Source organism: Rhea pennata, chromosome 18, assembly GCF_028389875.1.
Source record: "Rhea pennata isolate bPtePen1 chromosome 18, bPtePen1.pri, whole genome shotgun sequence".
Taxonomy (NCBI): Eukaryota; Metazoa; Chordata; class Aves; order Rheiformes; family Rheidae; genus Rhea; species Rhea pennata.
In genome coordinates this window covers 2,983,282-3,006,829 of record NC_084680.1, presented here as the reverse complement: position 1 = coordinate 3,006,829, position 23,548 = coordinate 2,983,282, and the positions used below count along the sequence as shown (strand labels likewise).

Genomic DNA, 23,548 nt, shown 5'->3' with positions numbered 1-23,548 from the left:
TATGAGAGAAACCCCATCTCAAGAAGTCCCATGCCCATTCATGAGACTTACATTTCAAAAGTAACCTTGTAAACACAGTGGTGCTGACAAGGGGCTGTGGCTGTTCTTGCAGGCTGAAGGAAGAATGGAGCACAAAGCCAAGGCTGTGGCAGTTTTCCTGGCAGCAACCTGTGTCTTCAGCATCATTGCCCTCATACTGACTGTCGTAAATGTGAAGGACGTATTTCTGCCCCCCAGCACCAAGGTAGGGTCCTTGTGAGGAACTCAAGCTACCATCTCTCAATTTGATGCCAGCTCTCCCTTTTTAAGGCTAGTTCTTCCCCAAACTTCAGGCAGGCTGTGCGGTTTATTGCCAAGATAGGGATAAACACCCATCTAGGCTGGCATGCCCAGCGGGCAGGAGCAGAGTTTTGTCCCTGTGACTGGCCGTATAGCACATGCAGCCTTTTCATCACAGAGCACCGAGGAGCCTTCCCTGCTGGCTGGAAGAGCTTGTGATGGAGCCACGTCTGTGATACAGCTGGTGGCTGCAATGTCACAGCACTTTCTCCTGCTCTAGTGACTCTCTTCCCTCAGCCAGTCAGGCTTCCCCTGCCCACCAGGGCTCCTGGAGCCCTCCTAGTTCTGTGGCCAGATAAAATTGGCCTTAGCCATTCCTTCCATTCAATGTGGGCAGTTCAGCACATGAGCCCCCAGATCTGGTCTGTATGCTTTAATGCCCCATTCCTTCTGCTTCCCTGCAGTACGGCCTGGTGTTCGATGCTGGCTCCACACACACCGCTCTCTACATCTACCAGTGGCCAGTGGACAAGGAGAATGGCACAGGAATTGTGAGCCAGGTGGAGGCCTGTGCTGTGCCTGGTCAGTGTGCCTGGATGTGTCCATTGCTGTCCCCCTGCCTTCCCTTGACTCAGATGTGTTAGGGCTGGCTGCCCTCGGTGACAGCAGTGACTGTCCCCACATACCAGGGCTTTGAGCTCTATGGGCCGGTGGCTGAGAGGAGCTAGTCTGCTAGGCTGCCTCTCCTGGCTTGCTACACACACTGAAGGCGAGTTGGCTGGTTCTCAGCCAAAGAGGCATTTGTTTCTATCACAAAGATAGTCTCTGGCTTTGGTACAAGGACTGGTCTGTTTGGAAGAAAGAACCAGCCTAGTGAGGGTGGGTAGGGAAAGCCGGATGATGCATGGAGCTGGGCTGGGACTACTAGACACCAGTAAACCAGAGGTGCTTGCGCGGAAGTGTAAGAGGGCTCAGAGCTTGCCTCAACATCAGATCAAGGCTCTGAGGCTACTGCCAGTTACTGGTTAACTGTGCTCTGAAGCAAAGGTCTGAGAGAGGGCAAAGGGTAAGAGAGGGAGCTCTTGGCCTAATGGCATTATTGGTATGCAAAGCTCTGGGGAAGGTAAATAGTGATATTTCCCTTCCAGAGCCTGTCTCCAGCAAGCACAGGACCTTGCTGAATGCTCAGGTCTGGTGCTGGCCTCTAAAAATAGAACAAACTTGTCTGAGCTTACTTGAGCAGAGGGCACCTCTGTGTGTATTTACTCTGCACATCCTCCTGGCAGGACAAATGAGAGTCTTCCCCTTCCCTGGGGAAACAAGCAGCAGCCCATTCATGGACCAAGTTTTGCAGGATTAGTGGGCCATGCCCAGGCTCTACAGATACCCTAGATATGCATGTGCTAAGCATCAAAAGATACCACCCTTGAGACCAAGAGCTAGCTGTCAGCTCTTTCAGTGTGACATGGCCCTGCCAAGCATGCTGCCTCCAGGCTGGCAGGTTTTCAGCAATGCATATCTGGGGACAACTTTGGCAAACTTGGAACTACTAACCCAGGTACTCAGGGAAAATTCTCTGCTGACTTTCTGGCTGTGTGGGTGAAGTGTCTGTCCTCTGCCTCTCCTGAGCTGAGCTTGCTTCCTCATGGGAGGTCACTTTTCAGGACCTGGCATCTCCAGCTATGCAGACAACCCTGCTCTGGCTGGAGCCAGCCTGAAACCCTGCCTAGATAAGGCCATGAAGATCGTCCCAGAAAAGCTGCAGCGAGAGACCCCCACCTACCTCGGGGCTACAGCAGGCATGCGGCTGCTGAGGTACCTAGCATTGCTCTGTGAGCCTGGGCATCTCTGCAGGCCTTTCCCCACCACATGCTTTTGGTGGCCAACACAGCTGATGCTAGGGGCCAGGGCCTGGAGCTGGGATGCTGGTGTGCAGGGGTTGCTGCCCCATCAGGAGAGACTGTGCCATGGTGGTGGGCAGAGCACCCACTTCTGCAGTCCACCAAGTTTCCAAGAGAACGGGCTTGGCATGCCCTCAGGAAAGCCCCACAGTAGAGGAAGCTTCTGGGGTAGACTGGGCACGCACGCTCACACAAATCCAGCAGGTAGTGATTTTAGGGATTAAACATAAAATTTTAATTTTAGGGATTAATTTTAGGGATTAAACCCAATCCACTGGTTCACTGACCCTGGTTTGGTGGCTTGAGGGCAGAGCGAGCTCACAGGTGGGAAAGTGGACGGGTGGGAGGGATAGAACCTCTCTCTGAGCAGTCCCACTCCCCCTGCAGAAGACACCAGCCCTTCCCTGTGAGCACCGCTCCGAGAACACCCCGCAACTGCCTCACCCACCACACGGCATCTCTCTCCTTCCCTTGGCAGGGAGCAGAACAGCACAAAAGCTGACCAGGTCTTTGTCGAGGTCGCAAAGGCCGTTCGCCAGTACCCTGTGGACTTCCGTGGAGCTCAGATCCTCACAGGGAACGAGGAGGGCTCCTTTGGCTGGATCACTGTCAACTACCTGCTGGAGACACTCATCAAGGTTCTGGCCGGGAGGAAGCAGAGTGCCTATGTCTATCTCAGCTAGAGCCCATTTCTGTACCCCCAGAGGAGAGAAACATGCCGTTTTAAGGCACTAGTCTCCCAAAGAAACGCAGCCTGCTGCAAACGGCACCTTTGGCTCGCCTGATGTCATTGAGAGAGCCAAGGGCAGGAGGGTCTTCGTGTCCCGCTCAGCCTGTGGCCCTGCCCTCACCATTTGGCTCTGAGTTGATTTTGGTAACAAAGGGGTGCAGCAATGTCGGACCCCACCAGATCCTGCAAGCAGAGCAAAGGAAGGGGCTTCTCCGGGACCCTTTCCCCCCCTCAGGGTCACTGGATCCAAGCTGACGTGCAGCAGCTAAGGGGTCGGATCTCAGAGCTACACTGAGGCCTTTGTGGGTGTGGGAGGACATGGGCTGCGAGGGCTGGAGCAGGGATCTGCACCACGGAAGGTCTCTCGGGAGCTTCTGAGCACACAAAGGCCTGGTGAAAGGGACAGCGACTGCGTTTTTCTGCATTTCAGACTAACGCTTGCTCTCTTGTGGGGCCAGTTTTCCTTTGCAGAGAAATGGGAACATCCGCAGGCCACAGAGGTGCTGGGAGCTCTGGACCTTGGAGGCGCCTCCACACAAATAACCTTCCAGCCCGGAGGTACCGTGGAGGACAAAAACACCTCTGTCCTCTTCAGGCTATACGGCACCAACTACTCGCTCTACACCCACAGCTACCTCTGCTATGGGCAGACGCAGGCCTTGAAGATGCTGCTGGCAGCTCTCTATGAGGTACTAGAGATGGAGCCAGCCCCTGACGACTTCCTCAGGCATCGGTTACAAGGGTTTGCTCAACCACTTCCCATGTTCATGAACATGTCTTCCAGAAATGGTAGACGTGCCTGCCTGTGGAGCAAGGCTTAAGGAATTGGGAAATTACCATGAATTCAAAAGCCTAGCTCGGATGTTCCCTCGTGAACTAAAAAATGTTCTCCCTTGGGTCGAAGGACACAGTTCTCTGCCAGAGCGCCTTTCTCCTCAGAATTTGGCTTTGGGAGGTCATTTTTCACCTCAAAACCAAATCGTTCCTGAGGCCTGTGCTATCCTCTGGGTCTTCCCTATCCTCACAGACATGGGCATGAAGTGTTCCCTGGCATGGGTGGTTTTCCGGGTACCAGCTCCACTGAAACTAGAGTGGTCTCTAAAGCCACCAAGTCAGATTGCCCTGAATGGAGATGGGCTAACAGAAGCACTCTCAAAAGCCGGGGTGCTACAGCAGGGGAGAGAGGGAGAACTGTACTGCTGTGGGCAGATTAAAGTCATGCCAAGGGTCTGTCCTGCTACCTTGCCCATCCTCCTGGGGTCCAGATTCTGCTTTTGGGGGGAGTCGAAGCACTGGATGGGCTGTGGAGGAAGGGTCTGGCCGCCACCTCAAGACAAGCACTGCTAACAGCTCCCACTCTCTCTAGGGCAGCTCTTCTCCCCAGCAGATATTGCACCCCTGCTACCCGAAGGGATACCAGGAGAACATCACTATGGCAGCCCTCTACGACAGTCCCTGTGTCCCCACGCCGAGCAAACCCAGCACTGCTCAGGCCCTCACAGTGACGGGGACAGGAGACCCAGCAGCGTGCAGAAGTGCCATCCAGAAACTCTTCAACTTCACCTGTGGGGCCCACAGGACGTGTGGGTTCAATGGCATTTATCAGCCCCCCGTGCGGGGACAGTTCTTTGTAAGGAGCCCTCCATCCACGTGGTTGTGGCATTGGGAGGGCGAGGGCTGAGAGTTTCCTCCTCTATTGTTTGTGAGAGAGCAGGGGAGACTAGGGGCCCCAGAGATGATCCGATGTGCAAAGCTCTCCTCGTAAGCTGGGAGATGACTTCCACTTCCTGCAATGTCTGAGCCATACCTGAGGAAAATGGAAAGATCTTGTGCCCACAGGACATGTCTGAGCTGGCTGTGCTCCCAAACACAAGCAGCAGTTCTGGAGTTTTTCTACTAGCTTCTCATCTTTAGCAGATCCTTAAGCATGTGCTGGATGCAGTACCCTGTGAATTTCTGGGACTCTATCTTCTGCCCAAAGAAAACCCTGGATCAGGCCAGGATTGGGCCTGAGAAGTAGCACTGAGATGCTCTGCAGCTAGTTCAGCCAGCCCTTCTCCTGTCCTGTGCCCTGTTATCTCACTCCTCTAAGGCAGAGATGGCAATGCTTACCCCAACCCTGCAAAGGGCTGCAAAGGGGTCCTCTTTGGGGTGAGAAGAGACATGTAGTTTTTGTCATCCTTGGTAGTTTTTACAGCCTTTTGTTATTCCCTAGGCCTTCTCTGGGTTCTATTATACCTTCCACTTCCTGAACCTGACTGGCCAGCAGTCTCTAGGCCATGTCAACTCCACGATTCGGGCCTTCTGCAACACCACCTGGAAAGAGGTAAGAGCACTGTGAAGAGCAGCTAGGAGCCTTGTCCCTTTCCAAGCCTGATATTATGGGCTTAAGAGAGCAGGAGAGCTTTGGTGGGCCACCTCCTATGGAGATTCCCATACCCAGTTCCACAGTTAGGCTTGCCTGATGTATGTGCAGGTGCACTGGGATAGGGGTGGAAGGGGCAGTCACAGCAGCTCCAGCTTGGAAAGGGTATGCTGCTAAGGAGGTTCTTGGTACTGATGTCCCTGCTTCAGTAATAGGATTAGGACTGAAGTAGCTCAGCTGGGAGAGTGTTAGATTGAAGATCTAAAGGTCCTCCATTCAAGCCTGGGCTTCAGCAAGGGGAGGTCCTTGTTGCTCCTTCTTTGGAAATATTCAAAGCCTGCCTGGATGCAACCGTATCTAACACACTCTAGGTGACCCTGCTTGAGTGGGGGGGGGTGGGTGGACTAGATGATCTCCAGAGGTCCCTTCCAACCTTACCAATTCTATGATTGTTTAAGAGTGATGCTTGGGATGCCCAGGAAGAGCATACCACACTGTTCCCTGGGGCAGAGAGGGCTTCTGAACATCTGTTTTTTTCCTCATTGTGTTGTGTCCCCCAATGGCCCTCATAGCTTGTGGAGAAGTTCCCACAGGAGATGGAACGCCTGCATATGTACTGTTCTGTGGCTGTTTACATCCTGACACTGCTGCTTGATGGCTACAAGTTTGATGAGCATACATGGAGCAGCATCCACTTCAACAGGAAGGTAAAAGCCCTGAGGGGCAGTGGGATTTGGGGAAGGCAGCTGCTGGTTGCAGCCTTCCCCTAAGAGAGGAGGAAGAGCTGTTCAGGAGAAGCATCCCTGGAGTCCACAGAGCTAGAAATGTGTCCCTGCCTCATGCCTGCCACCCAGTGATTCCAGCACAGCATCACTTCTACCTGCCCAAAAGCCTCTTGACACCTACTCTTTTCTCATTTTCTCAGGTGAGGATATAAACTAATTTTAAGGGGATTGGAGAAAGGTGGAGTAAGATTTGGTAACTTTGATCTCTGACACACAGCAGAACTGGCATCAGTGTACAACAGGGGATGGTGGCCCCTTGACACCTTTTCACCAGGGTATAATGAAAATCTAAAGGATCATGGAGGTGGAAAGTTCCAATCCAAAATCACATGCAAGTCACAGAGGGCACATCTGGACCACAGCAGTCATCCATGTTCAGCTCCCTTTAGTTCTTGGGGAAGGGAAAAAAGCAAAGCACTGTGTAACTGATGCTAGTAGGACTAGGTTTGCAACAGCCAGGTCCCTATGTGAAATCACAGCTGGGGCAGCTCTTGCAAGAGATGCATGTCAGTCCCTTGCACCAAAGCTATCAGTGCCTGGGAAAGGCACTTCTTAATGACCCCTTCTGCTGTTGTCTCAGGCAGCAAACACGGACATTGGCTGGACGCTGGGTTTCATGCTGAACCTCACCAACATGATCCCCACAGAGGCTCTGGTGCATGTCAAGGGGCAGCAGCCTGGTCTCTGGGCAAGTGCCATCTTCTTCATTGTGCTGACCACTGTGGTGGGCTTAGTGGCCATTTTTCTCCAATGTTTCTGGAAGCCCAAGTAGCTTCCTGGATCCTGGCTAGCAGAGCCCTGCCCACCAAAATAGGTTGGAAGAAGTGGTATGAGAGAAGGCGGAAAAGGTGAGGGCTTAAGACCCTCTACATTGCTCAGGAGGTCCAACTGGGTCATCTCTGTGAATACCTCAAAGATGGTAAAGTCAACTTGAGCTCTCTACATCCCTCCAAGAGGAGAAGACTCCTGAATCCAGAAGCTTCTTCAATCTGGCTGACAAAGGCTGAGACTTGGTGGCTGGAAGATGAAGCCAGATAAACTCAAACTAGAAATAAAATCCTTTTTCTTTTTCAAATTTGGAGGTTGCTAGCCACTGAGATTTCCAGCCTAGCAGAGATGGAGAGACAGTTTCCATCCTTTGGTAATTCTGGTCCTGTTGAAATGCTCTCCTATGAGGTGCCCCCACAGCTCTGTGAGAAGGGGCAGGTGAGGTGCAGGGATGGTGGAAGAAGTTTTGCAGCTGCAGGGTGCCAGAAGCAGAACAGGAAGTGCAGCTAGCCCGCATTGCTTCACAGACATCCCGTCTGAGCTTGAGTCAGGCTCTGCAGTGCTGGAAAGCAATGGCAAATCTGCCTGCAGAGTATCATCCAGAGCCATGGGAGGGAATCAGTGTGGGCAAACAGGTGTGGCCAGCAAAGCTCGCATGAGGCCCCCAGCCTGGCACTGCTCTGAGGAGACGGGTAACCTTTTCTGTATCTTGCCCTGTGCACTGGAATAGACACTTTGAATTGAACCAAGATCCATTTCTTTTCTTTTTTTGAATATATGACAGACTATCTTCCCAAGGATGGACTGTCAGCTATCTAAAATCTTTACTGGCATATTTCAGTAAAACAATATATAATGAACAGTTAAGAGCTGCCAACACTGGTCCAGAGTTTATTTTATATTCAGGTTACGTAGCCCAGCTTAGTCAGACACTAAATCCATAGCAGGTTCCAGCTCCAGGCACTAGAGTATTTTATTTAAAACAGCTCAGCCCAGCACAGCTCAGCTGGAGGAACCAGACAGTAATTTCTCCCTGGCCCATCCAAGCAGTCACCCCTGTAAGAGCCCAGTGCCCTGTGAGCAGGAGTGTTTCCACAGCTGCTTCTCCTCTGTGCTGCAAGACTGCTGCTCACACAGGATGGGGTAGTAAAATGTAGACAGGACTTTTCAAGGACTTCAAAAAAGAACCAAAGGAATCTGGGCACAAAAGTGATAAGTGCCTTTTGCTCTCTTGTAGATCCTGCTGTGATGATACATGGAGCTCACACACGGTGGGCCTAACGCCTGATGTCACCCCATATACCCCACTGCAAACTTGTTGCAGAAGGCTTTCAAAAGAGAGCAGCAGTTTGCTCTTTGGTACGAATAAGAATACACGGCACAGGGACACAGGGAACTGACTTTGCCTCCTGCTCACAGATGGCTATGCTCAGCCCCGTAAGAGCGAGGCTCAGCCTCCCCAGCCTGAACTTGGGCAGCAGAGGGAGAGGTGGTAAACTCCTCCATTTAGAGGAATCTCTTCCCACCCATCAGTCTGAGCTCTTGAAGTTAAGGTGGGCTCCTCTGGTTGCTGCATGGGCATTTCCTGTAGCCAAATATCAAATCTCTCACTCTTCTCTCTGCCCATAAAAACATACCTTTGGCATTGTAAGAACAGAGGTAAAAATGCCATGTCTTGGAAAATGCTGTAGAAAATGCTGCCAGACTGCTGGAACTGACCCCATGGGATCCAAAGGTGTGGGACATCTCCTGTCGAGTGTAGCCAGCTTCATCAGAGTGCCTTGATGGGCTAGCTGTGGCCAGAATGAGCTGGTACTAGCATCTCTGACCCACAGGAGGCAGGACTGATGGCAGTAGGCTCTTTGCATAGTGTGGCCTATAGGGACGTAGTACTGCAATCAGACTGAGTTGCAAAGCATTTGGGGAAGATGCCAGTCTTGCCATTGCAGTGTCCTTCAAGCCAGTCCTCGTTCACTGGGAAAACATAAAGGAGTAGCATGAGCACTGGCCGATATGTGCAGGGTTAATGAGTTTTCACGGCTGCAGTTCAACTCTGGGCAAAACCAGTGCAAGCCTGCATATTTTGAATGCTCAAGCCTGAAAAAGCACTGCAAAGAGGCCATCTGCTCCTCACTGTCCCCACTTCTTCCCTGCAACAGACTCCCAAAGCCTTGCCCAGTACAGCCCTGCAGACAGGACTAGAGAGCTACCTTCAGAGAGAATGTCCAGCGTGTCTCCTTTGCTGAACTCCAGGTCCCCTGGCCCCTGCGCAAGGTAACCATGCTGAGCCAGCATCCTGTAGAGGACTGGTCTGCCTGAGGGGGAATTCGAGTCCTGTAGGAAAAAGCCAGTATAGAGATTGCAAGGCAAAGCAGAGTCTAGAGTCCAGCGCAGCATAAAAGCCTGTCACAGTTCACATACCTCGCACCAGAGTGTCAGTCTGCCATCTATTAACTGTCGCCACATCTTTCCCAGATCTTCCTCTCCCAAAACTGCTACGAATTCTTTGCTGTCCGCATGCCTGTAGCTGCAATGATTCATTGAGATGGCTCAAATCACCTGGCCAATAGCCAAATTTACAGGCAATTCTAGCGCTCAAAAACCTTGAGTCTTACAAAGCCTACTTTGTAAACCAACTCTTGAGCTTGTCACTGTGGCTCCCTGCATGCTCACTGGGCAGATATGGCCCTGTCAGAGAGCAACCCATGTGCCTGGACACTTAACTTGATGGTAAGATCCTAAATTCTCTTGACTACACTGCCTGCCTTCCCCAGGGATGTTACAGTCATGACATCATGCCAGGACTAACTCACACTTACATCTGACTCCCAAATTGCTCTATGTTGATCCTAGCATATTCTAAAAGCTGAGCTGGGCTGGAGAAAATCAGATACACATCAGCTGCACCTGTACAGAGTTCTTCTTGGTGTTCACTCCTGTTTCTCTACCACTGAGCAGATTACTGGGGAGATCCTTCGGGTCTCTAGAGCCTCTCTGGCCCACTGAGTGGTCATCATTGCTGCTTCTCCCTCACAAGCTACAGACTTCAGTGCACACCCACTCCACAGCATACCTCAACTTCCCTTGCTCTGCATGCTGGCTGAACTTCTCCCTCAGCAGAGCCCGTAGGTCTGGCAGAGATGGCACCTCGCCTGATCTCACCGCTATGGTGCAGTCACAGTGGACTCTCAATACAATGGGTCTGTCTGTGCTGGGTAAAGATTCTTCTCGTGCCGGTGGGATCTGTTGAGAAATATGGCACTGATTATTCAGGACTTTCATATTGAGAGAGGTGACAGACACAAACCTCTCAGTACAATGCCACCGCACAATGATAGTGCAGATCTGAATTTCAGAGGAGGAACAACACAGTGGGCCAAAGCCCAGCATCTAATGTTTCTATTATGACCCAAGGAAGCCTGTCTCTGGGTCGGATGGCACAGATCCCTCCCAAATCCATACTAGACAAGCAGGACCCCAGTTCTTCTAGTCAGCTGGAGAGATGCAGGCAAGGCCCCCTATTCTGCTGCCTTTCTGCTTATAGAACAGATGACAAAAGATGACTCCAAAATCACTAGAGATGTATGTCAAAGACAAAAGTAGCAAGGCTGATGCAGATCTGCAGCTGACAGTGACACAGAAAGACACTGTCCGCATGTGGACACAGCAGTGATTCCAACTCCCTCAGCCACACTGTACTTTCCAGTCTAGAGCACAGTGGTTGGTAATGATATGGAGACACATTAGAGGACATTATCCCAGAGGAAATCAAATATGAATGTTCAAATTCCTGCTGTACTTGGTTTGGTATGGATAGAAAATACCACTCAGGAAGAGAGGAAAGGGAAAAGCAGGTAATTCAGAGGCTAAAACAGGCTGCAAAGTGCATGCCTGAGAATGCTCTTTTATCTGGGCCTTGGACACTTGACGCAGTGACAATCAGCACAGCTCAGCTCCTTGGAAGGTGACACATGGACACCTGGTGGTACTGCTTTGGTAAGCCACAACTTTTGGCTTCCTCACAAAGTAGTATGGTCACAGACTTGGGAGTGGTGGAGGAAAGAACATGAGAGTCTGTCTATGGAATTGAGAAATGGACAAAAGTTTTTACAGTGAATTTGGGGCAGGTTAGGAACTTTGGAGGATCTGGCTAGCAATTCCCCTTGTAGTTTTTACAACATTGTTCTCTTGGGGCTGTGGCAGCTTTATTTAGTGAAACTTTTGGTTTGTGAAAAACCTCACCTTAAAGGCCACTTGGGAAACATCATCATTTGCAGAGGCATTTTCTCCTTCAGGAGATTCTGGAGAACAGAAAATAAAAAAAACCAAATCAAACCAAAGCAGAACACATAAACAGTGCATGCAGAAAGCACAGACCTCAAGCAACTATTTTGCAACCTGCTAGCTAGAAACTGCTGCAGTAAGCAGCCAGCCACCCTCACACGCACCCCTAAAGCAGCAGGGTTTTGGCACAGCAATTTCACGCAATACCCACTGACGTCCTTGGCCCAGGAGCTACCTGGCTTTTGTTTCACGTGGAGTCGGCTGGGAGGCACCTTGGCAGGAGGGAGGGGAATCCCATTGCTGATCTTCTGCAACAGATCAACACAGCAAAGCATTAAGCAGAAGACACTGGAAAGTGGGCAAGGCTACTTCAGGAGAGAGGCTGTAGCAGGTTATAATGTTCTGAGTGTAGCTCTGGACAGAGCACTGGAGAGACTAGCTCATTAACTGACTGGACGAAGTAGAGCTGTCAGGCTCTTAAGGGTTTCTGCAGGTCTTGTGGTTATTGTGTAGCAGGTGGTGATGAGCAGGTTGATGTGTCACTCTGCCACCTGGACTTCTGCCCCTTCCTGGGCTGCTGCTGGAGAAGAAGGGGATGCTCACACTGTACTGAAGGCTCTTCTCACCAACTCCCAGCTCTGCTGGCTCATCTCATTGAGCTTGGGCTGGTTCATAGAGAGACACTAGCAGAGCAAATGCCCAGTTAAAGGCCAGTCTCCATGCAACAAATGCTCAAGCAAATGTCACAGCCAGGGATTCGTTTGGAGGAGAAAATGACAGCAATATCAGAAGAGCTGTGTGCTTCAAAGACTCTCCCAACCACCATACTGGGGTCTGGGTCATGCCTTGGCTACTTTGTGTTCAGATGGTGAGGAATCAGGATCATGTGTAGATACGTCTGTGGGGTAGAATAGAGATGAAGGAAGTTTTCCTAAGTGAAAGGTGAGAGCTCAGGGCTTAAGTACATGGCCTCTAGGCAAGAAGCTGTGCTTGCTTAGGATGTTACTGTCTCTCTGTAAGAGAGAGCACTTCTTACCCACTTCTGTGCTAAATCTATGCTAAATCTGGTCACTCTGCAGATGTCACAGAAGGAGGCTGGAGGCCATGTCACTGCATGCCTCAAGTCCTCAAATTCATCACTGTGCTTCAGTGGCTCAGCAAGTTACAGTGGGTCAACAGAGCTATGGCAGCTGCACATGTTTGTGTGTACCACCAGGCCACAGCAAATAAAAGATAACAATACCTAGGTCAGCCTGAAATGAAAGCCACTGTGAAAGACACATATCTAAGCCTTTAGATTTTGCTGGAAAAAGATCAGAAGCACAGAAAAAATATGCATTTTTTTCTGCTTTAACTTTTCTCTTCCCATTCAAAAAGCACTTGGTCTTTGCTCAAGGTGAAACACAGTATGTTAATGTCACACAGTTATCCTACCCTGTGATAATCTTACAAACAAATGTCCTGAATGTATTTCTTGGCCCTTTCCTCTCTTCCTAGTTACAAGGTTGGCATCTCACCCATTTATCCATCTTTGGGGCAGGAGCAGGCTCCAGGAGAGAGGTTGGTATATGCAGCTTCTGCAGAACACAAAGCAGAGCAGAATATGAGACAAGAGCTGGCTGTGATGGTAGATGCAGCACCAAGTCTGCCCAATGCCATCTTGCTTTGCACCACTTCTGTCCTTGCAAAACACTACTCCCGTCTAACCCTGTTGAAATATGAATGTGTCCATGTAGGGCCCAGTGAAGGGTAGGGTAACCAAAATTAAGGACTGTGGTTTGTGTTCAGTAATTTTACTTTTGCATCTTTTTATGCAGAAAGCAATGTTGCTAATTGAGTGGCTGCAGTGTAACAGTCCAAACATCCACCGAGCCCACCAGTCGGCTCCTAGAATGGATGCTTAGGGAGAGAATAATAAGAATGTTGATGAGTACTAGCCCAGCAACATTTTGTGTCTTCTGGCAATCACTGGTTTAGAATTATTAATTTCAACTGATGAACTGATGATTGTGAGTAACTACAGTTTTTTTTTTCTAATTATGTGCATTATTTTACATTTATTGAGTTCGAATTTCATCTAACACCTCAGTGACCAGTCAACCAGTATATTCAAATCCTTCTGTAACTTTTCCCTGTCAGCTTCAAATCTGAGTATTTTGAATGATTTGATGTTGTCATAGACTGTTGTCACCTTATGATGCACTCCATTTACAAGATGACTTAGGAATACATTAAATGCTTTAGGTCACAGCAGAGTCTCTGTGGCAACATCATTTCTTTTAAAAAATGTTCATTTTTGCCTGTCCTTTATTTTATTTCTACTTCTTAATTTGTTGTCAGTCCTCAGAGGACTACCTCTCTATTTCTAATATCTCAGTATTTTTTTTCAAGTATTTTTGTGAAGAATCTTTTGACTTTTTTTTGGGGGGGGGGAAATATGGGCAGTTATTTCAATGAACTTAACTCAATTTGTAAGGAATGGCTTCTCTCAACAGAAGACTCTCCCACATTTTCATATTAATCTGTTTCTATGCATATTATAGTTCCACTAACACACAGAAAGATGTCAGACTTTCTGGACTACAGCTCCTTGGATCTTCCCTGGAGCCCTTTATAAAACCTGCATGCAGAGCTGAAACCTTTCCAAAACCTTCCCAAAGTTAATTTAACAGAGATATTTCACATCAAATAAGGACCACGCTGTCTCCTCCTTCAGCTCCATTAGAGCTCTCAAGTGACAAGTACTGCTGCAAACTGTGGTCCCTGCTTAGGCCTGTGAGCCTATCTGATTCCACCACAGGCTTCTGTACGGTGAGAGCACAAGTGCCCACAAAAGCACCCTTGTGAAATGCTGGAGCTAAACAGGTAAATGGGAGAAGCTGGCGGGAGCCATGTATCAGAGACACCTACAGCTAGCAATTGATTTGTGGAAATGAGCTCATGAACACATCCCCTGCTCTGCAGTGCTAGAGATGGATCTCAAAGGCACATACTCAGAGGGTTGCAGGGAGCTCCTGCTTACAGGCAGAGGTCTGGTCTCTCTTGGTTGGGAAGTGTTGGGAAGTCCATCCTTTTGCCTTACCTGTCCATCATGTATGGCTGTAGCCCAGCCATCTGCTCCTCTAGTCAGCACAAAGACCAAACTGTTGGCTTTCACTGCCAACTTTTCTGAGTCCTCAGGGTAATAATGGGACAAAACTCGATAGTAGCCTGATTCACGGTCTCTAGAGAGAATGGGAATAAAAGTACCTTTAAAACCTTGGAGTTCTGATACTGAGACATCTTTTATCCAAAACTACATTAGTGCAAAACGGCATGTGTCAAAACTTTCAGGTGGCAGGAAATTCTGATTTCCATATTTACTCTTTTGTTCCAACTGGGAGCAAAAGAAGCTTGAAAAACTCTGATTTCCCAAATGCAACTGCCACATTTCCATCATGCTAATAAACATCTTCCAGATCAAAACAATGATTAAACTTTAGCCCTGAAGTACTGTTGGCACAACGCTACCAAAACAAATGACTTTCATGTTTTCTGAACCAGGGCTGAATCTGGCCTAGCAGGGCAGGGTTGCTAGCCAGCACTTGGAAGCTTTCTCCTGAGAACTAGAATTGGAGACCTGAGCACCCTCTGCTGCTGCACTGGGCAGGAGTCACAATCCCATTTCACAGCCATGACATGATTATTATCTATTTCCCCAAACCACTGAACTGACTCCTGCAAAGTTCTCTGTGATTCTTGAATTAGAGATGCTGCTGTCTGCAAAACTCCTGCTAGCTGTAGCATCTACTGCTGCCACACAACCTTTTGTACTTTCAGCATTCTCTCCACCAGGGGTGAAAGGTGGGCGTGGATCATATAGAGTCTTCAAAAGAAAGGTATCAGAGGACAAAACATGACTTTATGAACAGAAATAGTGAGAGAAGAGTGAGATCAGGGTGGCACTGGCCACTTACCGCAAAGCATTGGCACTGGGTTCATAAAAGCCCTGTTTCTGTGGGGGAAACAACAGCATCTATTTTAGAATAGTATGTGATTGAGCAAAAGGGCCACAATACTTATTGTCTCTCTGAAAAGGAGGGAGCTTCACACCATAGTATTTTCTCTCTTCCTCTTTTGACTACATTTGTCACACTGCAGGCTCCATCTGGTCTGCTGCTCCACACCTTATCAGAAAGTACCTTCCATTTCTCCCACTCCCTCTTTATCCCACTAAACAGAGAGAAATGAAGTCTTCCCCCCCCCAAATTTTTGCTCTTATATTACAGTGCAAGTCAGCCATGCTGATGTTGACAAATTTACTAAATTGCTTCACAAATATATGCGGAGTACAGCAGAGACTCCACTGCTGCTTTGGCATGGTGAGGAGATAAACATGCATCTTCTAAGGGATGGAGGCTTACATCATTGCCTGAGTCTTCAGCATTAGCTGAAGCATCCCAGCTGGCTTTGAAAGACCTCATGCTATTTGGTCTGATATGGGGCTTAACATGCAGAAATTGCATGTTTTTTTTCAGTGATGCCTTCTTACCAGGATGGTGTCAGGATTTGAGAACCTACATGAAGCTTTACGACAGCAGCATGAAATTGCTTTCACAGCTATGTCCTGCTCACCTGAGGTCTAAGAGGCTCGAAGCCGATGTATTCATCATTGGGAATGATGGAGGAGATCACCTGCCGGAACACAAATTAATGACTGAATTCAAGCTGCACGAAGATACAGCAGGGCCCTCTCAAGCTGCTCGGACTCATTTCCTTCTGACCTCTCTAGTGGTCAGCCATAAAGCAGATCCATGCATATCATGAAACGTGCAGAGCTGGAACCACAAAACAACTTCAACTGCCCTCATCCCTGTTTTCCCAAGCAAGTTCTTCAAAAAGTATGTGAGAAAGTTATTCTCCCTTCCTTTTTTTCATATAAGAGTTCTCTGGCTTGTGACATTTATACCATGTGCCATGGCCACAGAAGGTGTCACAAAAATTCTCTGCTGACTTGTTTTTAACAACATGACAAAACATTTTTGTCTCCCAAGTGCATATCTGTCACACTGGAAATGCAGTAGTGAGTAGGAGTGGGCTAGAGGAATCTGATCCTTTCGAAAATGGAATTATCAGCAAAATTACATTCACAAGGTTCCCTAAGTGCCTGCTTTGCTTTTTCAGACTTACAGTAACTAAGATGGGGAAGATTTTTAGCAGCAATGAAATGTTTTGATAGAAGAGGGCGTAATTCTAATAAATCTCTTCTTGTGTTTCCCAGATGCCCTGACTGGTTGAAAGCCCTGAGCATGTTGCTTTGGGGTCTCTAGCAATGCTGGGACTGATGGAGAGGCCAGCAGTAATGCTCTCCGGAGATGTCAGAATTTGTGATTTTAATCTGCTTGTTTTTAATCCTACTCATCATGTGCCTCACAAGTTTTCCTATGCTATGTTTGACTTTTCTGTAGAGAAGATGATGTTACCTTTTACCTTAGGTTTACCCAGGAAATCTTTCGAATTCAGCTCTTCAACTTCCTTCTTTCGTGGTCTGAAAAATTCCCCAAGTGGAACCTGCATGGGCTCTAAAAACAGATGCTCCTAGGGTATGGAAAGAAGATCAAGGAAAAGTCATCAATTAATATTAAACTACCATCAGTGAAAAGCAGGTACTAGGTACTACTTCCCTGTGTGTACGAAATCAGCTCCAGGGAGGAATTAAGGTAAAAATTATGGCTGTGAACTTTGAAAAACAACACTTGGATTTAACAAGTATACGCAAACCAAAAGCACGAAGGCCACTGCTCAGTGTTGAGTCACAGGCTGACTCTGTTGACATTGGATGGGTGTAAGGGAGGGCAGTGAAGCAGAGTTTGTTAAACAAATCTCTGATCAGTTTTTCTAGTTGATTTTGAATGTTGTTGTTCTGTCAGTCTCTGCACCCACGGAGTAGCATCCAATAGCAGATATAAATAATGCACTGACACAAAGGGCAAAGCTGATGCTAGAAGAGATTATCAGATTATAAAAAGCTATTGTCCTTTAGAAAGGATACAAATAAGATAAGGAAATATAGAGGCAGCAAAATAATGACTCCTTCCAGGGAAAATAAATTAGAGAACTGTAAGTTGCTCCTGATCAAACAAGAGGGGAGGTACTTTCAGTCTAACAGGAAACTGTTATTTAGAACCAGCCCCAGAATGTAGAGTGCCACATCCTCCATATATATATACCCATCCTTTCCATTTGAAATGGCTTAGACTCTGTCACTAGGTGACCACACAGGCTGGTAGGCAGGAAGGCCTGAACATACAACAATTAGCACATTTTTATCTCAGATTTTTTAACTTGAGCCCAATGCATCCCCAGAAGCAGCCCATAGAGGTGGTCTTACCTGCACCTGCTCAAGGGCCTGGTCCAGGATTGCTGTTCTTCCTTCGGGTCTCCACACAACAGCCTTTTCTAAGGTAACTCTAGCTTCCTGCCACTGCCTCAGCCGGCACTGCGCTGCTGCTGTGCTGTACAGCACCTAGAACCAGTGAGAAGGGAGCAGAACCATCTGGCTTTTAACTCAGAAGGCTGAGACCGAGCGGAAATCTGACCCAACCTACTGCACTCAGCAACCTAGCCAAGAGGGACCAGGTACTGAAACACCAGGCCAGAAAAGCCAGAAAGGATTTCCTTGGCAAGCTGCATGGTTTTCTCTCCATATGCAACTAGGTAATATTTTTTTTGCTGTGCAAAGTCACTCTGACTCCCTGTCACTGCAGAATAACCTAGCTGAAATCGCTCCACTTTGCAGTGGGCTGAGAATGTGCAAATTGTCAGCTATGGTTAGCAGCTTGTAAGTGTGTTCCTTGACGATGTGCAAAGTGTGGGAGCATTACAGACCGGGTGTGGGGAAGTCTTGATCCATATCTTTGAGTAGGAAAGCTCCTCTTCTTGTCACTGCCCAACATTGAGTATATAGAAGATGGCCAACAGGTTGCCCTGTTAGATCTCTTGCTACCTTATATGATACAGTTCTTGGCTTCCAAGTTGCTTTAAAACATTTGGATGTAAACAGTGCTTGAAAGAGAGATGCAGATAACAAGATGCTTCTCCTTCACTCATTCATCATGCTATTAGAATATTGCTGTTTCTGGGTAGAATGGCCATGCTGAACATCTATGGAACTGTGGAGATGCTCACCCTTGGAGAAGCAAGGTACCTACCACTCAAGCCTCTGAGAGGCAGAAACTTCCCCGTAAGCTCAGAAGCTCTGCTCACACGAGTGGCAAAAAACCTGTGGATTTTGGAACCATACATACATACATACATATCAGAGGCCATGCATGGAGAAATCTGATGGCATAGTTCTCTAGAAAGATTTTATTTGTCTATTAAAAAAAAGAGAAAATGAAAAAGAGAGGGAGAGACATAGCTAGATCTGAATAGAATGAGATACAGTTGAATCAGGAGGCAGATTTTGAGTCTGGAGTGCTGTCACTGTGCTGACAGCACATACTCTGGCAATGTCTACAGTATGTGGAGGGAGGAACTGTTTAGTCACACCAAGGAAGGTCCTGATCTCCTGAGGCACTCTGGGCATTTTTGCAGCCAGGTATTCTTCAAGCGGAACCCATTGTTTCCAAGGGTGTGTGAGCTGAGAGAAAGGAGTGCTGGGGACATTCATAGTGTTCAAAGGCACTGAAACTTTTAAAAGCAATCAGGTTTTAAGTGAAAACCACAAATGTCAAGTACAACTTCTTCCTGCCAGGTATAAGGCACACAAAAAACAAACAAATCTGAATGACGAGTTCTTGGGCATGCTTGGTTTGAGATACACAATGACTCTTCACTCTTGAAGAAGTGAAAGATTAAATACCTTTTGCTGTATCTGCTTTTCTGCCCACATTCTCAGGACTCAGGACAGAGAAGAAATAAAACTTACAGTCACATACTTGCATCTTCTACAAAAAACACTGCATTTTTACAAAAATATTTACAATCCATTCAGGCTTAGGTCTTTTTTGAACAGGATGTGGCAGGATCACTCCACAGAACAGTGTAAGAGCTAGAGATTGAAGTGCTGCAGAAGTGGTAAGTACCATCAAGCAGTTTGAAGCCCAGTGTGTAAAGTTAGACCCAGAGATAATATTAACAACAGTGTCTACAGTTGGAAAAACAGGCTTTCATGCACATAAGCTTCCCTGTAAACAAATTAAGCCTCAGTTATAAACAAATTGTGTTCCCATCTGTCTATACTTCAAGATATTTCTGCTTTTAGAGCAGAAGAGTTCACAACATGTACATAAGTATTTACATAGATAAGCTAGAAAATACATCCCTACGCAAGGAGCTGCTCAGAACAATTTTAACAACTGCTCAGAACAATTTTAATTTTCAAACTATGAATAATTTGCTACAACTTTTCAAAGATCCTTAAAAAAAAAAGGACCTGCAATCAGAAATTTACTTTTGGTCTAATATACTCTCTTGAAAAGCAGTTAGGTTAGGAATATCTATTGCTGAAAACCTGATGAATACGTCCAACAGAGGGGAAGAACTACCGAGACACAGTGTGACCCTTACCTCCCATGCACTGAGTATGTGTCTCAGCCCCAGCTGCTTGTAATCGATGAACGGATTGTTTCTTAGATGAGTGAAGGCCATACGATAGTCAGAGAGAGCTTCTTCATACCTGCAACACAGAGATGACATCTAATGAATAGACTCTAATTAGGAAGTTCAAGAATCAAACTAGCAAGGAAAATCATTCTCTTCCCAACAGTCTGGATTAGGAGAGCTTCCCTGGAGACGTTTCTGTAATCTTGTGACCACAAAAGATTCCCTGTCCTCTCTTCACTGGTCTTTAGTACAAAATGAACATGGTTTGCCTCTCCTTGGGATTATCTGCACTATTTGACTGTTTGGGATGAATGATAGTTTTGGGTATGTGAAGTGTTGTCCCAATTCTAACGAGGAGAAAGTGCAAAGAACAAGGATTAACAAATCCTGTGAGCTTTAGGCAGTGATCCCTCCCCAACTTGCTGCTGGCAACTTTATCCTAGCAGACATCTCAGGGGAAATGAAGTGCTGTCTGCGTAACCCTTACTGACAGTGAGTGGTAAACATGCATAAATGGCCAGAGCAATACTAGCAGAAATCTACAGACACTCTAAAGAAAGGAATTAGTTTGAATTTACACCTATTTTGCTTGGGGGAGAATTTGATTCAGCTCCCCAAAAGGCAACAAATTCTCCCTCAGCTGGGAAGGGATGCACTAAGGCCCTTTGTTATACAGGGCAACTGAAATCAGAAGCAGTTCCCACTGAAGTCACAAGCGGTGAAATAAAGGGTCCAGAAAGGACTGTACAGCATCCACTTGGCCAAGGAGCTAGCAACACCAACAAGAGAAACTGCACAAGTGCCCACTTGAACACAGGCAGGTAGGGAGCAGCATCTGGCAGGCTGTGATCAGGAAAAGGAGCCATGGGATGCTAGTGGCCAATATGTCCTGGAGCAGGTCTGCTGCCCTGATCTACTGCCCAGCACTCAAGCCCTGGGGGAGGCATGCTCCAGTTTTGCGAGTGCTGAAAGCCCAGCTCCAGGGTGGAGACCAGGACTCCACCATCCCTGCCCAAAGTTCTGCGCTGTGTGCAGAGCATCACTCAGACTAGGCAGGCTGCAAGTGCAGAGCTGCTCACTTTAATTCACTCCCAGAAATCAGGATAGTCATTTTGTGAAATTAAGGTCTAGAATATATATATATATATATAAAAACAGAAAAGAGAATAACTGAACTTAAGAAGTGAAGAGACTTGTGAAATCCTACACCCACCTCTATGCATAGGATATCACTGTGGTCTAATTCTAAGAATACTGAGGAATCAATCCAGTGGCACTAATGGAGCAATCCCAGTGTTAAACCAGTGAGATTGAGATCAGGCCACAAAATCTACTCTCAGTGGGGAGCGAGTGTCAGACACCCCAGACAGACTGCATTTTTAAGAAGTCTTGGGTTACATGTAACACGTAAAGACACACCAATCAGTGCAATTATATTTTTCATTCCCAAACAAAAAATAAATGGCAACATAAACTGCCCGCCTCACATGCAGAAGTAACTACTTTCTCCTTGTGTACAGGATGATAATGTCATGGATTTGTCCACCGCTCCTGAGGTCCTATAGTTGTGTAACTCATGTCTTCTTGGTTCTCTTCTGTAAATGGGAGATAGCACTGGCCAACCTGTGACATGGCTTAGAAGGTCAAACTGGATTTTATGACCAGTTTAAGATCATTGGAAGAACTGAATTTTAGGAAGAGAAATTATTACTGCGAAAGAGAAGAACAAAGAATGAAATGGGTAAGCACTTCACTTACATTTCTAACTGCAGATGGACAAACCCTCTCTGAAAGAAGCCAACAGCTAGAGAATTGTCCTTGGTAACTGTTTTATCGAATGCCTATGGAGAAAAACACAGACACGTCCCAAAGATCAGTTAAGATCACTACTAGAGTCAGTGGCTGGGCACACATACACAGCCCGCACAGCCACCCACAGCCCGTCTCCACTCGTGCTGGGGAGTCGAGGCCAACTGTCCCCTCCTGTGTGGCTGTGCTGCACGTACAGCCTCGCACAAGGCACGGACCCACACTGATGTCACTGTGTGGCTTTAGAAAGGGCTCACAGCAAGCCTGTTTGGACTAGCAAACTTGGGGCTGCAATCCAGGTGTGCAGGGAGAAGGCAGCTCTGAGTGACCTTTCAGATCTTTGTACAGGCCAGAAGAGGTGATGTGAGCTGAGCTTCAGATTTTTAATGATCCCTGGGAAAACAGAACGTAGACAAACGAGCCACATTTGCCGTCCAGGAACTTGGAACCTTAAGACCCAGTAGCCTGGAGCAGAGTTTGCCCTCACACTCTCAACAACCTCTTTCTGTCCTGTCAAGCCTTGCTGACCTATAGGAATAATGAGGTTGTGGTTGTTGGGCTGGAGAGCGCTGTTTGGAACAGCCTATGGCAACGAGTAAGAAAAAAGATACAGGTGAGAAAACTGCAGGATTTTGCACCGTGCACCTATGATCAATATTCCTGGTCCAGTTTGCAGGCTAAATTCAGGCAAGTATCAGCAAAGCTGTTTACAGTTCATGGCAGCTGGTTCAAGGTAAAGCCGTGCCGGCGAAATTTCCTTGGCATCTTTTCTGGGAAAGATGGGGGGTTGCACTCTGCCATTATAAGTTGCAAGCAGGCAGTATTCAGATGACGAATCAAACCTGAAAGCCTGGACTTTCTTTAAATTGCCTAGATGGGCTGTACTACAGTGCTGGAAAACACACTGCAGGGGAGCAGGGAGGGACGGCTGCCTTCTCCACTGACTCAGCCAGCGCACCTTATTTTAACAGTCGTCTGCTTTATTACGCTATAAAAGAGAGAAGAAGAAAAACCAGCCATTGTTCTACGCGGAAATGTTGCAGAGCTTCTTCCCAGGCAGTATACGTCAGTCAGAGCCAAAAAAAAAAAAAAAAAAAAAACACAAAAAGTCCCTAGGGAGGTCTCTGCCCTGCCACTCCGCTGGGGGCACAGCGTCTTGCTTTCCAAAAGGCAGTGACTTTTCCAACACAGCTATTTCTTTCTGGCTGTCCTGATAGTTCCTACAGGATCACCCAGGGGCACCCACGGCTGCAGTATTTTATATCCGCACCATCCGCCCCACCACCACTTACGTTTACACTACTAGCCAGACATTTTCGAACAAGAAACTCTGGGTTTTGGGGTAGAGAGATTTCTCAGGAAAAGTCTATTTTTATGGCATTATCCCATCAGAAAAGCACAAGGAAAGGAGTGCCAGCTCCTACAGAGCCCACGGACCATTTCTCTACTGGGATGTCCCTGCTCACCTGCAGAGCCTGCTCCAGGTTCCCTGTTAGGAGGTGCACGCAGCCTATGTTGAAACAAATCCGAGAAGGGGGGTCCTGGACACTGGAGAAGAGTCTCAGGGCGGCATCCCAGTCTTCGTTATCGGCCGCCAGCACGCCTTGGTGCCAGCTCCTCACCAGCTCTCGGTACGCCATCGTCCTCCCCCAGCCACCGGAGGAACAGGTTCTTCCCCCGGCCCCAAAAGGCTTCTCCTCGCAGCCGGTCCGGCGCCGGGAGCGCGGCTAACCAGGAAGCGGAGCGGCCTGCCGGGAATTCCTTCCCTCCTCGCCGGTTAATGAGTCCCTCGATGGAGGAAGGCGCGCCTGCGGGGCCCGGCGGCCTGGCCCGGCCCGGCCCGGCCCGGCCTGCAGCGGCACCCCGGAAGGCTGCACGCCCCGTCCTAAGCCGGCCAGCGAGGGCAGGGAGGGGGATCCCGATGGGCCCAGCGCTGTCTGGGGGAGAAAAGCGAGATGAGACATAGTAAACCAGAGCGGGATTCGAATGAGAATACTCGGTTGTTTAGCCTGTGCCACCCAGTTGAAAAGTCAACAGGATA

The 23,548-nt window shown here is 47.9% G+C and overlaps 2 protein-coding genes across 3 annotated transcripts; one reads left to right on the top strand and one right to left on the bottom strand.

Annotated features, from left to right (window-relative positions):
- The first annotated feature begins 124 nt into the window (after positions 1-124).
- Positions 125-6,832, top strand: LOC134148539 (ectonucleoside triphosphate diphosphohydrolase 8-like). Its single transcript, XM_062590754.1, has 9 exons — positions 125-244; positions 744-861; positions 1,944-2,094; positions 2,659-2,818; positions 3,369-3,599; positions 4,277-4,540; positions 5,126-5,236; positions 5,848-5,982; positions 6,641-6,832. Exons 1-9 carry the CDS (start codon positions 125-127, stop codon positions 6,830-6,832), a joined length of 1,482 nt encoding a protein of 493 aa, XP_062446738.1.
- An 859-nt stretch (positions 6,833-7,691) lies between these two features.
- Positions 7,692-23,268, bottom strand: NOXA1 (NADPH oxidase activator 1). Of its 2 annotated transcripts, XM_062590752.1 has the most exons (15): positions 22,974-23,268; positions 21,457-21,539; positions 19,663-19,771; positions 17,483-17,617; positions 16,582-16,689; positions 15,727-15,786; positions 15,069-15,106; positions 14,195-14,336; positions 12,630-12,689; positions 11,348-11,420; positions 11,071-11,129; positions 9,902-10,071; positions 9,250-9,355; positions 9,039-9,162; positions 7,692-8,802 (listed from the first exon to the last, which is right to left on the bottom strand). In XM_062590752.1, exons 1-15 carry the CDS (start codon positions 23,145-23,147, stop codon positions 8,705-8,707), a joined length of 1,539 nt encoding a protein of 512 aa, XP_062446736.1. In that variant the 5' UTR covers positions 23,148-23,268; the 3' UTR covers positions 7,692-8,704. The 2 variants fall into 2 exon arrangements, with proteins under 2 accessions (XP_062446736.1, XP_062446737.1); XM_062590753.1 differs by lacking the exon at positions 21,457-21,539 and having other exon boundaries at positions 22,974-23,051.
- Positions 23,269-23,548: the final 280 nt, after the last annotated feature.